This window comes from Pipra filicauda, unplaced genomic scaffold (assembly GCF_003945595.2).
Source record: "Pipra filicauda isolate LSUMZ 115617 unplaced genomic scaffold, ASM394559v2 scaffold81_size6448238_pilon, whole genome shotgun sequence".
NCBI classification, from domain to species: Eukaryota; Metazoa; Chordata; class Aves; order Passeriformes; family Pipridae; genus Pipra; species Pipra filicauda.
Genome location: NW_024104998.1, coordinates 1,681,520 through 1,695,109, shown reverse-complemented (window position 1 = coordinate 1,695,109; position 13,590 = coordinate 1,681,520). Strand labels below are relative to the sequence as shown.

General features: G+C 41.7%; 1 protein-coding gene across 11 annotated transcripts in view; it reads left to right on the top strand.

Annotated features, from left to right (window-relative positions):
• ARL15 (ADP ribosylation factor like GTPase 15) overlaps positions 1-13,590 on the top strand; it is a 261,132-nt gene that overhangs the window by 67,306 nt on the left and 180,236 nt on the right. Inside the window, exons 1-2 of one of the 11 annotated variants that reach the window (XM_039390407.1) lie at positions 9,864-9,930; positions 11,911-11,977. The exons of the other annotated variants lie outside the window; for them this stretch is intronic. Coding sequence (XP_039246341.1) covers positions 9,866-9,930; positions 11,911-11,977 — 132 coding nt within the window. The 5' untranslated portion in view covers positions 9,864-9,865. Of the gene's footprint in view, positions 1-9,863; positions 9,931-11,910; positions 11,978-13,590 lie in introns of those variants that run through there. 11 annotated transcript variants of the gene reach the window in all.

Here is a 13,590-nt window from a genome sequence, read left to right as displayed (position 1 = left end):
CCTTCCATCTATGATAAAATCTTCCCTAAATTAGAGGTTGTGGTTCTCAGAAGCTGATAACATATATCCTCAGAGAAATTTTCTGTGAAATCTGATAATGATTGTAGCTTTGTTTTTAAACAAACAAACAAACAAACAAACAAACAAACCAAACCAAAAAACACCAAAAAAATCCCAAAACAAAACAAAGGAAAAAAAAAGGAGGGAGACACTGGGAGTGGACAGGGAGAAAATTTGTATTTCAGCAGTTTATCTGGTAATCTCTGGGATTTGGGGAACACGCATATTCTTGTGCTAAGCAATGTGTTAGTTTTATGATAGCCTTTTCTGAAGCATTGGAAGGAATGTGGGGGGAATGGTGGACAGTGGTCTCAATGTTCTTAGTTACTTGCCTGGTCTCTGGTTCATATGGCTGTATTCAACTTGACTGGTAGATCTGAGACTGAGAAGATGTTTTTTCTGAGGTCAGGCTGGGAGGTGGTTTGCCTATTTGCAGCTAATTTTACTTGCTCTGCACACTAAATGTGGAGCTCCGACGTTGATAATAGCCTCATACTGTCAATTCTTAGTTTGTGGCATTTGATCAAGTCAATTTAGTAATAAAGTCAATTTAGTCAATAAAGTAATTTAATGTAATTGATGTTTCAGGGTCTGCTGTATAGTAATATTAAATAAAATTAATGGCATACATTAATGATTTGAATACTCTGGTGATAATTTCCATTCTTCTGCAAAATTGCATGTTATTTTTGAAAATTAGTACTAGAAGCAGTACTGATACTTGTTGTAAGCAAATTACTTACCTGTATGTGATCCATTTTTCTGCCTAAGTCTCAGTCATTATTTTGACTAATGCTTATGTGTTGCTAATTTGACTGTTTCATACCACATTCTGTAAAACTGCTGTCTGCTTCAGTTGTGTTGCTACTTACTGTTATGTACTGCATGACTGGTCACAAGAAACATGTCCTACAGAGCTATTCCATAAAGATTGCATGCTCTCATACCACGTGGTTGTTGACTGAGGGCTTGATGTACTATGGTTGCTTATTAAAATTCAGAAGAGATTGCTACTCAGTGTGATTTCATGTAAAATTATTGAGAAAAATCTTGCTCAGTTTGAGAGAGTGATTATAAACCACTCAGTTCCTATGTGAGATATACTTGTGATTGCCCTCTCCCTTCCAGAAGTGTGGGTTTGGATACTGGGAGACTATGGGGTCCTTCTCTGTCCTTAGTTTTCAAGAGGACATTGAGCTATTAAACATGAAGTTAGTTTATTTTTCCTAATGTTTTCAAGCCTGTTCCAGAAATTCACGGAGAATTTAAAAGAAGCAAAGATTACCTGTTCACCTTATACTTCTACTGGTCTTTCTAAAAAAACTTGCAAAATAGTCTTCTCCATTCCTCAGCACTATCTAGCAAGAGTTTACATTACCAGTGGTTATTTAACTTTAGCTGCTAGTAGTAGCTTCTTTCTTCCAGGTCAGGAGAGTGAGAAACAGCTGCAGTTCCTGGATGTAGATGTGAAAGTTCATTCCTTTGTCCTGAAGAGGCTGACCTGTTGCCAGTAAAAGGTAGATGATTGTTCCCTGGATAATGTAAGTGCTTCAGTAGCTACTGTAAATTATGTATGGTTCAAATCTTGCTTGATACTATTAAATCTGTTGACTGGCAGATTCTGAGCATAAAAATTAATATCAAAATGGTATTTTGTGTTTAGTAAGATGCTAAATGAGGAGGTACATAGAAATTGAACAGACTGTGTCATAAGTTTATGATATTAATATACTGTTTGAAAGCTGTAATTCAGTACAGAAAGTGGAGTCTTGTAAATGACATTGAATTGAGTGTTACAGAAACATAGCCTGACAGTCTTGGTATGTAAACCAGTTTAATTGTAAATCAATGTACTTGTCTAAACTGTACATGAAGAGATTTCCTAGATACCAGTTCAAAGGAGGAAGTTAATGAAACCCAGAAATAGGGTATGTTGCAATTAAAAAGAGAACAGATTAGGTAGGTTTCAAAGGAGAAGTCTGTACTCATTCAGCAATGAAGTGCTTCATGTTTTAGTGAATTTGAAATAAATGAACCAGTGCAGCATGAACGCATGTTGAATGAAATAGCTACATGTGAATACCAGAACCGAGGGGTTTTGTGTGTGTGACTGTGTGTGTAACTCTGCAAAATATTTAATGGCTGTTAGCTTGATGCGCAAACTAAGAAGTGACAAAGCTATGACAATTAGTGAAGTGGACTGATATGACTGGCTAAAGCTTACTATCCCTTTCTTTTTTTTCAGAAAAAATCAAACATGGATGCCAAAAATGGGATAGTGATGCAACTAGATAAATAACTGTTGTTCCTCTTACCTAAAGCATGACAGAGGTGTTCTTCCACCTCTCCTCTAAACATACTGTGGAAATAAAACACCTCCAGCTCTGTTTAAAAACAAATAAAACTTTCAATTTTTACATCTCTCTGAATATCTGATTTCAGAGGCCACTGCAGAATTTTGGCCTCTTTTCTTAGAATAATGATATTAAAGAGGAAAACTAGTTTTTGTAGAGAATTGCACATTCTTTTGTAGCATGTAGTGGAGCATTATGCCGTAAGATAGTGCTGGAGTTAAATAGCATTTGAAGGGTTAAATGTTTCTGTGGGTATCAAATTGTATTTGCCCTGAACAGCAAACCTTTTTAGAGAAGCCATTACATTTCAGGTTTTCACAAGGTAATCTACAAACAGTATTTCAGAGTCCTATACATGTACACTTCAACTCTTCAACTCTCAGCAGCTACTGGCAGACATACAATCACAGAATCAGTTAGTTTAGAAATCTCTGAGATCACTGAGTCCAACCTGTGACTGAATACCACCATGTCAAATACATCATGGCACTGACACGTCCAGGCGTAAACACCTCCAGAGATGGTGACTCAACACCTCCAGAGATGGTGACTCCACACCTCCATGGGCAGCCCATTTCAATGCTTCAGCCCTTTCTGTGAAGACATTTCTCCTACTGTTCGGCCTCAGTCTTCCCTACCACAGCTTGAGACTATCCTCTTGTCCTGGAAGCTTATACGGAAATTTGTATTTCACTCTTCTTACTAAAACACAATCTGTAAATGTCTGTTGCTAAAACCAATCAGCTTTTGTGAAGTTGCAGTCTATTTATACTTACTTAGCCCTGTTTAGCATTTTCTACATTCTTCTGAAGGTTCTGTCCTAGGAAGAATCCAGAATTAAAAAAAAAATAAGTAATTTCACCTCCCTTTTGACAGATGTATCTATTAGTAAACTCAACCTAATTTTAATATGTAATCAGCCATCACCTTCTGGTGATGATCCAATACTGAAGATATGTAAATGATTTTTACAGTAGTATCTCTGTAACTGGTAGATTTGTGCAATGATCTGGTACTGATGACAAAACACTTCCCTGGCAGATTTGTGCAATGATCTGGTACTGATGACAAAACACTTCCCTGTCAGTGTGCTGGCATCTTCATTAACATCTAAAGCTATGGTCATATGCACCTTTGATCTGCCTGGAATGGATGGAGTCTGTGTGGCTAGAAGATAGTTTGAGTGCTCCCATATCTGCCTGAGCAAAAGGTCACCCAATTTAGCTCAAAGCACTGTCTTTGTTAGTTTGTGCATTGTCTCTTTCCAGGGAAGCAAGTGGAGATTATTCGCAGATGCCATTAAATTGGGCATATCATATGAGTGATGTTCTCTGTCAGAAGACCCACACATCAAACTCTTCCAGACCATTCAAAACTTAACTATGCCTTTTTAGAAATAGGAGATTTAGAACTGCCTGGTCCCAAAGCCATGCTATCACACGTTGGGAAATTTAGAAGCAAGATAATCCTGCCTACTTTGCTTTCTGTGTTCCATGTGTGTTTTGGTATAGTCTTTAATTACTTAACATTGCTTTGTTTTCCCTATTCCTTTCCCCATAGGACCCATGAGTCATTCATTGCACAGGATGGGTGGTGGTAATTTGATTAGCTGTTGCTAACAATTGGGAGAAAAAACAGAATTAGGTGGTGTTGCCTCAGATTCTTTTCTGCTGTTTGTTCTGAAGGTAGAATTAGAACAAACAGAAAAATGGCCATATTGGGTAAGTCGAAGTACATTGCTTGACTAGCAATGTGTTTTACAATAGCCATAAACAAATGCCTAGGGAGGAATAAGAACAGGAAAAGTGTATGTGCCACTGTTACCTGATACCTTACAGGTTTCCAACTCTTGTAAACACAGGAGATTTTGAAGTTAATTGTGGCTTATGTTCTTTTAATGTCAGTAGATTTTCATCTCCGAATGTCCAGTTTTTTCATAAAGTCAGGAAGGAATCCACAGCCCCTTTTGCCAATGAGCTGGTGGTTCCTCAGGTGAACTACCAGTTACATGAACTATCAGTTACTTTTGACGCTATCTCTGACAAGCTTGATTCAGTAGGCTCTTAATCCTTATACTAGGATGCAGTTACTTTGTACCACCACCCTCTAGGACCTACCTGAACCTTCATAAATTTGTCAGACCTCTCCAAAATTATTTTTTCCAGAATAAAGAAACCTAAGATTGCTTAGATTGAAGATTACTCAAAGGAAAAGCTATTCCACATTTTGATCATCCTTTTTGTCCTTTTAGGAACTTTTTCCACTTCTGTTACCAGTTTTTATATAAGGGGAATAAAAAATACAGTCTTAGGTGTAGACAAGGTTAGATTGAAACAGATTTATACAATGGCTTGATGATGTTACTGCCCTTACTCCTAACACTCACTTTGTTTCTGTTGAGATTTATCAAGAACCAAACTCCTGTTTTAAAGGGATTGTCATAATCCAAAATCACATTTCTGAGCAACAGACCCCATCAACTTATTAGGACTGCTGGTTTTTTCCTTACATGTAGATCACTTTATTTGTTGAATGTCACCTTCCCTTCTGATGTCCATTCACTCTCACAGTGTCCCTTCATGAATCTTTATCCTGTACTGTTTCGAGTAATTGGGTGTTTTTTGCTGGCTTATCTTTGCCACAGCAGATGCATCACAGTTCCTTGAGAAACTTTGTAAGTGGCCTCCCTGCATTGCAGAATTGATCCTCTGTTGACAAATTATTTGACCATACAAGGCTTTTTCTATTATGATGACTTAGGTTTCTTAATTTTTTGAAGAATTTTGTAGAAAGCCTAATGGAAATACACCTTGACTATCTGTTTATGAGTCTTTCTGGGGGATTCATGGCTACTGTGTCTGTAAAATTCACAAATGCTGAATTTTATTTATTCATATGTCTATGAAGTTGTAAAATTTCTTTAATTATGGAACAAAGCATAAAGCAGCCCAAATCTAAACTGTGTAATAACTTACTGTCCAGTTTCAGACTTACGCTCATTTTTTCTCCCAGAATTAATTTTTTTCTGAAATTCTCATCCTCATAGTACATGCCATCCTTTTCTTGTATGTATCCATAATGTGGAGCGTAGCAGTGACTAGTTCTTCTCTAAATCACACTCCAACATCTCCTGTTGGGTATCTAAAATAGCGTCTACCTTTGATATGTGTGTTCTAACAGAGCCACGCCGTGGCAGAAGCAGCGATAGAATTACATTTACCAAACTGGCAGTCTTCTGCTTGTAATGAGAAAAGTCTCTTGCCTTGTTTAAATTTCTTCATCAAATGATGTTAGAGTCTACAGATTTGTATGCCTGACTAAATTTACTGTAATTAGTCCTGTGTGAGTTAAGAATTGTTGCACTGTCTTTGTATTCACTGTCCAAAGACTTAAAAAGGACAAATCAGCATAATTGCCAGAGATGTTTCTTTGTCACCTCAAATCTGACGTTACTGGTCCTGTGGCACCATCAACCATAGTAGGGTGTGCAGAGAGTACAGCAAAGGCCATAAATGCTCATATCGATCCAAATAATGACATACTGCCAAACTGCAGCAACGGGATAGAAAATGATTTTTCAATTTTATTCACTGTACTAATTTACTTTTCCCAGGATTTGTGTGCAAATGCTGTGTAAATGATTTCTGTTTTTGTATTTTGAACTACACATCTCTATCTTCTGAGAGAACTAAAAAAAAAAAAAGTCCTATTGAAATTTCTGGACAACAGAAAATAAAACAGAATGTATAACAGGAAAGAGCATGGAAAATTTCCATTGTTCCACTGTTTTACTGCAGAGGAAAAGCTGGGCTTGGAAAGAGGTGGGTTATGCTCATGGATTTTTATTCATATCCGGCACAGAATTGGATTTGATCACCATGTCCTGACATTGTGAAAGGAAGTCTTGCATTCCCCAGCACCTGTTGGTAGTCAACACATGCTGGGGTGTGCCCTAAAGGTCGTGTTACCCCAGCCAGTCAAGAGATTTCTGCTTTCTGCAATCTTGCGCCTGCAGGACAATGATAAATTAACTGAATGTAAGAGTAGATAATTGTCAGTAGATAATAAAATACAATAGATAGATATCTGATCTACTGCTGCTGTGATGCAGGAGGTGGGAGGCAGAGAGACTAAGGGAAAGAGAATGGGTAGGAGAAAAGGAAGGAAAATGGAAATTTCCTTCAACCAGTAGCCATCCTCTCATGCTTCTGTTCCTCTTGGCATTTCCCCATGTGGAATCTAAAAATATTTTTAGGATTTTTATTAACATTGTAGAGCATGTTAAGGCTTGTACTGTTCCAGTATTGCTGTGAAGCTGTTTTACCACATACACAGGTGTAGGTCTTCCTTGGTGTAGAGTACCTGAAATACTTATTGAAACTAGTGAAGAAAAACAGTAAAAAAAGGGAAAAATAGATCCATAGACCTAGAGAGTATCAGTAGTAGACTGATTTGGAGGAATGATCATATATGAATTTGTACACATCTTTCCTTGCCCCCCACTTGCTTGCATATCTGGGACAATTTTTCCAATGGCAAACAAGAACATTCTACAGGAGGTGGCTTTTAGGATCTTTTAGTATTGGCCACATAGCCAACAGTACAACACGAAAAACTGGGAATTAGTAGACTTTGTGCAACTATGGAAGAAGACAGCCTTTCTGCTGGGTCTTAACATGATGACTTCTTGGAGTGTCTTTTGTATGTAGTTACTAATTCAGTTGAGCAGAATCATAAACTCATGTGTAGATAGAGTCTAAATGAAGAACGGGAAGGTCAAATGCTAAATTTTATTTCTCATTGCCTTCCCTAGTCATTCTCATTTGCCAGTAACATCTTTTCTGCCAAGGGTGTGATGTTTGTTATGTAGTGTAGTGTGGATGGGGCTCAAGGTGGTGACTCACAAGTGGGGCTGATTGGTTGCTGTAGCTCTGCTTCTGAGTGTTGGACACTGCAGAGTCTTGAGGTGAATAACCAGACAAGATGGTGATTGTTCCAAGTGCTGGCAATCTGCATAAGAGTATCTAGTGTGGGTTGGTAATATAACACCCAATAACAAATAAACCAAGTTGTCAGAAACTAAACTGGTTGTGTGGGAGCCATTCCTCTTTGTGAGACTTCCTCAAATACTGTTGAGGATTTGTCTTTTATGGAAATGCCAGATTGGGATTTTCAAAGTTATCCTTAGTGGTTGGTATTTATGCAATTCCTTCCACTTGTTCTTCAAAATACAAGATTTCTGTAATTTATAGCTATCTTGGGAAATTATAGACTGTTTTTCACAACTTCTTATCTGACTGCTGTAGAGCGTGCTTGCTAAGTGAGTGCACTTTTTGAAAGCCTTCCCTCCGTCCTATGGAGACTGGATGATTAACACCTCTTTCATGTGCCTCCTCTAATTTGAAGAACTGTGTACATGCTACCAAGTTTTAATCAGTTTACTTGTACAAGAACCAAGTCCTCAGTTACTGAAGTTCAGTAATCCCTGCCATGAGGACTACAAACAGCAGAGCTTTTTAAAAGCAAACATCAGGGGTTTGCTAATGAGTTCGTGGGTTTGAGGAAACTCTGTGTCCTGTGTTGTGTTTTTAAGAATTGTGATGTACGCCTTGCTGCTGCGTTGGGAATTTTGCTTGCTAACAGAGGGCCTCTGTTGTTACTTTGCATGACAGCAGTACATCTGCTTCCTGTTTTCTCTGATACAGGTGAATGCAGGTGTCTCAGTTTGAAGAGACTGGAATGTTTGCTAAAGAGGATGAGTTATGAGATAGACCAAACTTCTCTCTCTCAGCAATTGTAAATTCAAAATTAAGGGACTTTAATCGAGGAAGTGTGGAAAAAACAGAAGAGATAACAACCCTTTATTAAAAGATATATGTATGTTGGCAAGAACAGTAACAGAACACAAAAAACCCCTAGACAATAGTCCCGTACCCAAAAGTCCCCTTCAAACAAAAGAAAAAGGTCTGAATACTTCTCTTTTAGGGCAGTTCTAATCACGGTTGGCAGGGGCGCTGTTGGGTCACTGGAGGTGCAGAGCCTGCAGTGCTCTGACTGTCACCACGCGGGAAGAGGGTCTGGGGAGTGGTCTCGGATCGCGGGAGAAGCTGAAAAAGAAAATGAGGGGCCCTTCCCCCAGTGGAAGAAAGGGGGAAAGGAAAGCAGTCCACCCCCAATGGAACTCACTGTTGTTCCCAGATGATGGTGTCTCAAGGCTCCTCTTCTCTCTCCCTCAGTGGGCACAGAGCTCTCCGATGAAAACACAGTAGGCTCCGGCTGGAGTCACAAGGCAGTGTGCAAAGCCAGCCGAGACCAGTGATCCGGCTTCACCAGGAAGAGAAGCCAGAAAGACTGGCTTCCAGGCTTTTTCTCCAAAAATGCCCGCACACAGACCCTGTCTCCGTTCCAGAGAGAGAGCACCCAGCAAAACTGACCTGTCCTGTGTGAGGGCGACCACCAACTCCCCTTGTGAGCCTGGGCCAGCTACCGAAATCTCAAAAACTCGCCCTCCCCTCCAGCCTTCGATGGGCCATTAGCTAGGAATTCGGCTTTGCTGGCTACGTTCTTTTGTGAGGCTAATTGACTTCCCCCTTCCGTTCAAACTTTGTCTTTCCTACAGTGGGGGCAGGGGGAAAAAAATTCCACTCTTGGATTTATAACCTATAACAGCAGGTCTTCTTGTTTATACTCTGCTTGTGATAAGTTCTGGAACTGTTTTTTTTCACCACCATTTAGAAGAGTGAATTTAGGTTTAGATCCAAAAAATCTGTATATCTTGTGATCAGTACTGATTTTCTTGAATTTGTGTTTTACACCAACTTCAGGTGGAGCAGCACTGAGCTTTGGCACACGTGACTTTGTTTTGCTGTATTACCTGCTTGAAGAGCCATGCAGTTCTCTTCATACTTCTGATGATCACATGTGTAACGGTAGTTACAAAGGCCTATCCTACCCAGTCTCCAGAAGTGTGGAAGTGGAGGGTGATAACCATGCAAATTAGTAGATTTTTCACTGTTCTACTTCTATCACAGTAGATTTGAAAATGTCAAATCTATATTATATTCTACAAGATGTCAGCTTATAGAATAGATTTTTGTAGGAATCTGGTTAGCCATTGTGAGAAAACTCTCATTTATTAAATTTAGAAAAATGGCAAAAGTTTGCAAAACAAAAGGAATAAAACGAAAAGGAAAAATTAATTACAACGTGTTGGGTGTCCTAGGCATGCAGGATTCCCAGGAACACGCCTTCCAATTCAAACGTCCCGCTTTTTAAACATTCTTAAGGTTCAGCCCTGTTTACATCATAGAAGAGGCGTTCCCCTCTCCCTGGTTGGCTGTGTCGTGCTGGGAGGTGGAGTGTCCAGCAGCATGGCGGCTCCCAGGATCAGCCATGTGGTATAAGGGGTTTCCTTACCAATATTCATTTTACAGTTCCTTATTCCCGTCCGCATGTTTCCCTGTCACCGGTTCCAGGCTGAATCCGGCGTCTTACAACTCCGTGATACGCCTGATAGGTTAGTAAAGAAAAACTCCTACGTCAGTGATTTGTTTAACTCATTTGCTTGTAATAAAACCAATTCTTTATTTCCCACACGATTACATTAACAAGTAAGATTAGTGTAAATGAAAAGTTAGAGCTTAGTAGACTTTCAGTTTTGTGTTGAAGTTTGACAGCACTGTAGACAGTGTCACAGCACAGTTAAGGATGGAAAAGTTTTGTGGATCTCTAGTCTGACTTCAAAGCAGAGTCAGCAAGGAGGTCAGACTGTATGGCTGAGTGCTTTTTGCATTCAGCCACCATGACAGAGCTTGACTCTGCCTTGTCAGTGACCTGTCTGTAGGCAGGAGAGAACTGCTGTCAGGTGCCCTCCAAGCCTTTCCTTCTCCAGGCTGAAGCAGCTCTGTCCCACGGAGTCACCTGACTGTGCAGGTTCTCCAACCACTGGGCATCCCTAGTGGGCCTCTGCTGGGCTCACACCAGTGTGGCAATGTCTGGGGGTGGGCAGTCCAAACCAGAGGACTCGGTATCTCATTTTAATGTTGTCTAAAATGTCCTGAATCAAGGGGGAATCACCAGTTTCCTCCATCTCCTGGTTGTGCCTGTGCTACTATAGTGATGGGTGCTGCTGCCCTTTGTTGCTGTTGGTCCCAGGGCCTTTTCTGCAGAGCTCTTGCACAGGCGGGCCATGTCAAACTTGCACGGCTGCCTGGGGCTGTGATTTCCCAGGTGCAAGGCTTGGCATTTCTCCATGCTGAAATGCACAAGGCCCCCTCCCTCCCTGCCCTGTTGTCCTCCTCCTTCCCCCCAGCTTCTTCTACCCTACCCAGGTCCCTCTGGATGGCAGCCCTGCTCTCCAGGCTTTTCCCCCCCTCTTTGATGTCATCTGCAAACTTGACAAGCATACCTCTTCTCCCATGTCACTGATGAAGATCAGGTCACTGATTTGGCTTCTGTAGTTCTCCACTTTGTTACTACAGTCCAGGTAGAGTAAAAGATGTTCACTGCTGCCTCTAAGTCAGTCATCCAAACAGTTTTTATCCATCCTAAGTTGTCTGCTTTTTCTCTTGTAAAAGTCTTGCTCTGTGACTTTTCTAGGGACCAGATTTAGACTGATGAGCCTGTAGCTCCCTGTACAGTTTTTTCTGTTTTGTTTTTGTTTTTTTTTTTTTTTTTGAATATGGCATGACATTGGCATTTTTACCCTTGCTTAGAACCTCCCCCATGTCAGTCACCATTGAGATCAACCAGGACCATCGTTGGGTGCAGCCCTTCTGTGGGTTACAGTCTCTCACATAACCCCTTGCTGTTCTCACACACTGGAATTCTCCTCATGAACAATCTATGGGTGATCTTTTTGGCACAGTAGTGAGGACAGCAGTTTTTCTGAATGGGAAAGGGATTAAGTGTCTTAAACATGTAGATTGGCAGAAGAAGCTAAAGCACAGCAAAGAAGCAAGTTTCCAAGTAAGGTCTTCTAAAACATTGGTTTTGGTCTATTTTCTGACTACTTGTATTCCGACAGCATTGTTTACTCTTGAAAAAACATACTTGAACATGACTAAGGTGTGTAGCTGATTCAGATACACTCAATAACTTATTACTTGGTTTAAGTAAGTGAAAAAGTCAAGGCAATTACTGGAATGTTCAGACTTACTTTACTTTGTGGGAAGAAATCTTTTAATTTATATCTTTGCTTCTGTGGTTTTCTTATACTGACAGGTAAGACTGGATAAGAATTTTGAGAAGATGTTAGTAAAACTCGCCCACTTTGCTTCTGTGTTAATTGAGTGCAAAGTGCTTTCTCTGGTGTATGCAATATATAGGTTTGTATGACTGTCTCGAATTTCCTCAACATCAAACTGCATTACACTGAATTTCTATAATTGACTTTAGAATTCCCTGTGTTACACATGTGGATTTTGAGCTACTGTTAGAAGAGCTAGGAGACAATGGCATCAGAAAATTACTCAAGAACTTACTTGTTATTTTCCAGATTAAAAAGCTGCACACTAAAAAAAGCACTTCAGCACCCCAGCAAGGGCATAGAGGGAATTCAGCAGGTGAGTCTCTTAAGCAGCCTTCGTCTCATACCAGCTCTCAGTACTTTCTTTTCTTCCAGAAAGTCAGTTGCAGTTTTGTTGCAAAACCACTGAGACTGCAGTTCAGAAGTCATGTCAGTGAAATGTGTTTTCACGGGGATTTGTTTAAAATCTGTTATACGCCACCATACCTACCTCCCTCCAAAAAACGACCAACCAACCAAAAAAATAACAGAAGAAAAAAACCCCACCAAACCAAAACCGAAGTATTTTTCTTTTGAACCTAAATTCCTGTGGTGTGTGCTGCCCCCCCGGTTCCCTCCGATCTCTACAAAATCCATCCCCTTGCTGCATCTTATGTATAGCCAGTCTGGTGTGTTCTCTCGGCAGCTCGACCCGGCTCTGCCAGCCTGCGCTGGCGAAGCAGCGCGCAGTCTGGAAGCCGGAGCAGTAGGACAGCAGTCCCTGCCGAGCCTGGGGTGTCTGTGCGGGGGTTGCCGCCCTGGCCCGTCCCCTCACGGCGAAGGCAGGCGGGCAGAGCTCGGCGTGCCCGGGGCGCTGTTCCGCCGTTCCCCACCGGGGGGCGCCGCGGGCGGCAGCGAGCGGCGGGCAGCGCCCCCTGGCGGCGGCGCTGAGGGCGGCCTGGCGCAGCGGTGCTGGGTCCCTCAGCGCCCCGCGGTACTCGGCCCTCCCCGCGGAGTCCCGCTGTGCCTCGCTTCACTTTTTATACCAGTAAAACATGGGGTTATGTGGCTGCAGCCCAGGTGCAGCAGTACTGCCACTGGGAAACATTCGAAGTTTGGATTCGTGTCTCGGCGGAGAGCTGGAGTGCCGCGTTGTTGTGGAAACACTGCTTGCAGTCGTAGTTTTAAGCCGTAGTTTAAGATACGGAGCCCTCATTCCTGCTGGGAATGGACAGGTTTTAGATCCCTGCCGAAAGAGAGGGTGTGATGAAGGGATTCTATTGAGAAGGCTGAGAAGTGACTGGGACTAATGTAGAAATTCTGAAGTCGAGGGGACGGAGGAGGAGAAAGCTGCTTTTGTTTGGGATTTTCCCCCACACTGATTTCCCTACTGTTGTCATGCCTTCAGTACAATACAGGGCAATCTGATAGCCAAGTGATTTGTGAACATCCCGAGCAATTACTGAGAGACTGTGTGGTCTGAAGTACAGGATGCTGGACGGAGCGATGACTAAAACTTGGAAGCAAGTGCAGCTGTAGGTTAAGGAGAGCAGGGATGGCCAGACTCTGTGAGCACAAGAGTGCAGAGGGGCTGCACGGCTGGCAGTGGCAGTCAGCACTGAAGAAAGTGAGAGCTGTTTCGGTGTAGTTCTCTTTGGGTGTGTGAAATGGTTCAGTGTAGCATCTCCTGCAAACTAGGCACTTTCTGCACAGTGGAAGTTTTGGGCGTGTGGGTGCCTCAGCCTGGGTGATGTGGTAGTAGTAAGAAATTAATGTTTGTATCAGTGCAGAGGGATGTAGAATGTAGGAATAGAAAGGCAAGATTTCTGCCTGCAGCCCACGTTTTTAGGGTTTTGTGCTACGGGAAGCCGAGAGAGAACCACCTTCTGCAGTGCTGCTGCTCTGCAGGGAGGGTGACAATCCACAGCAAACTTCACACTTGGCTAAACT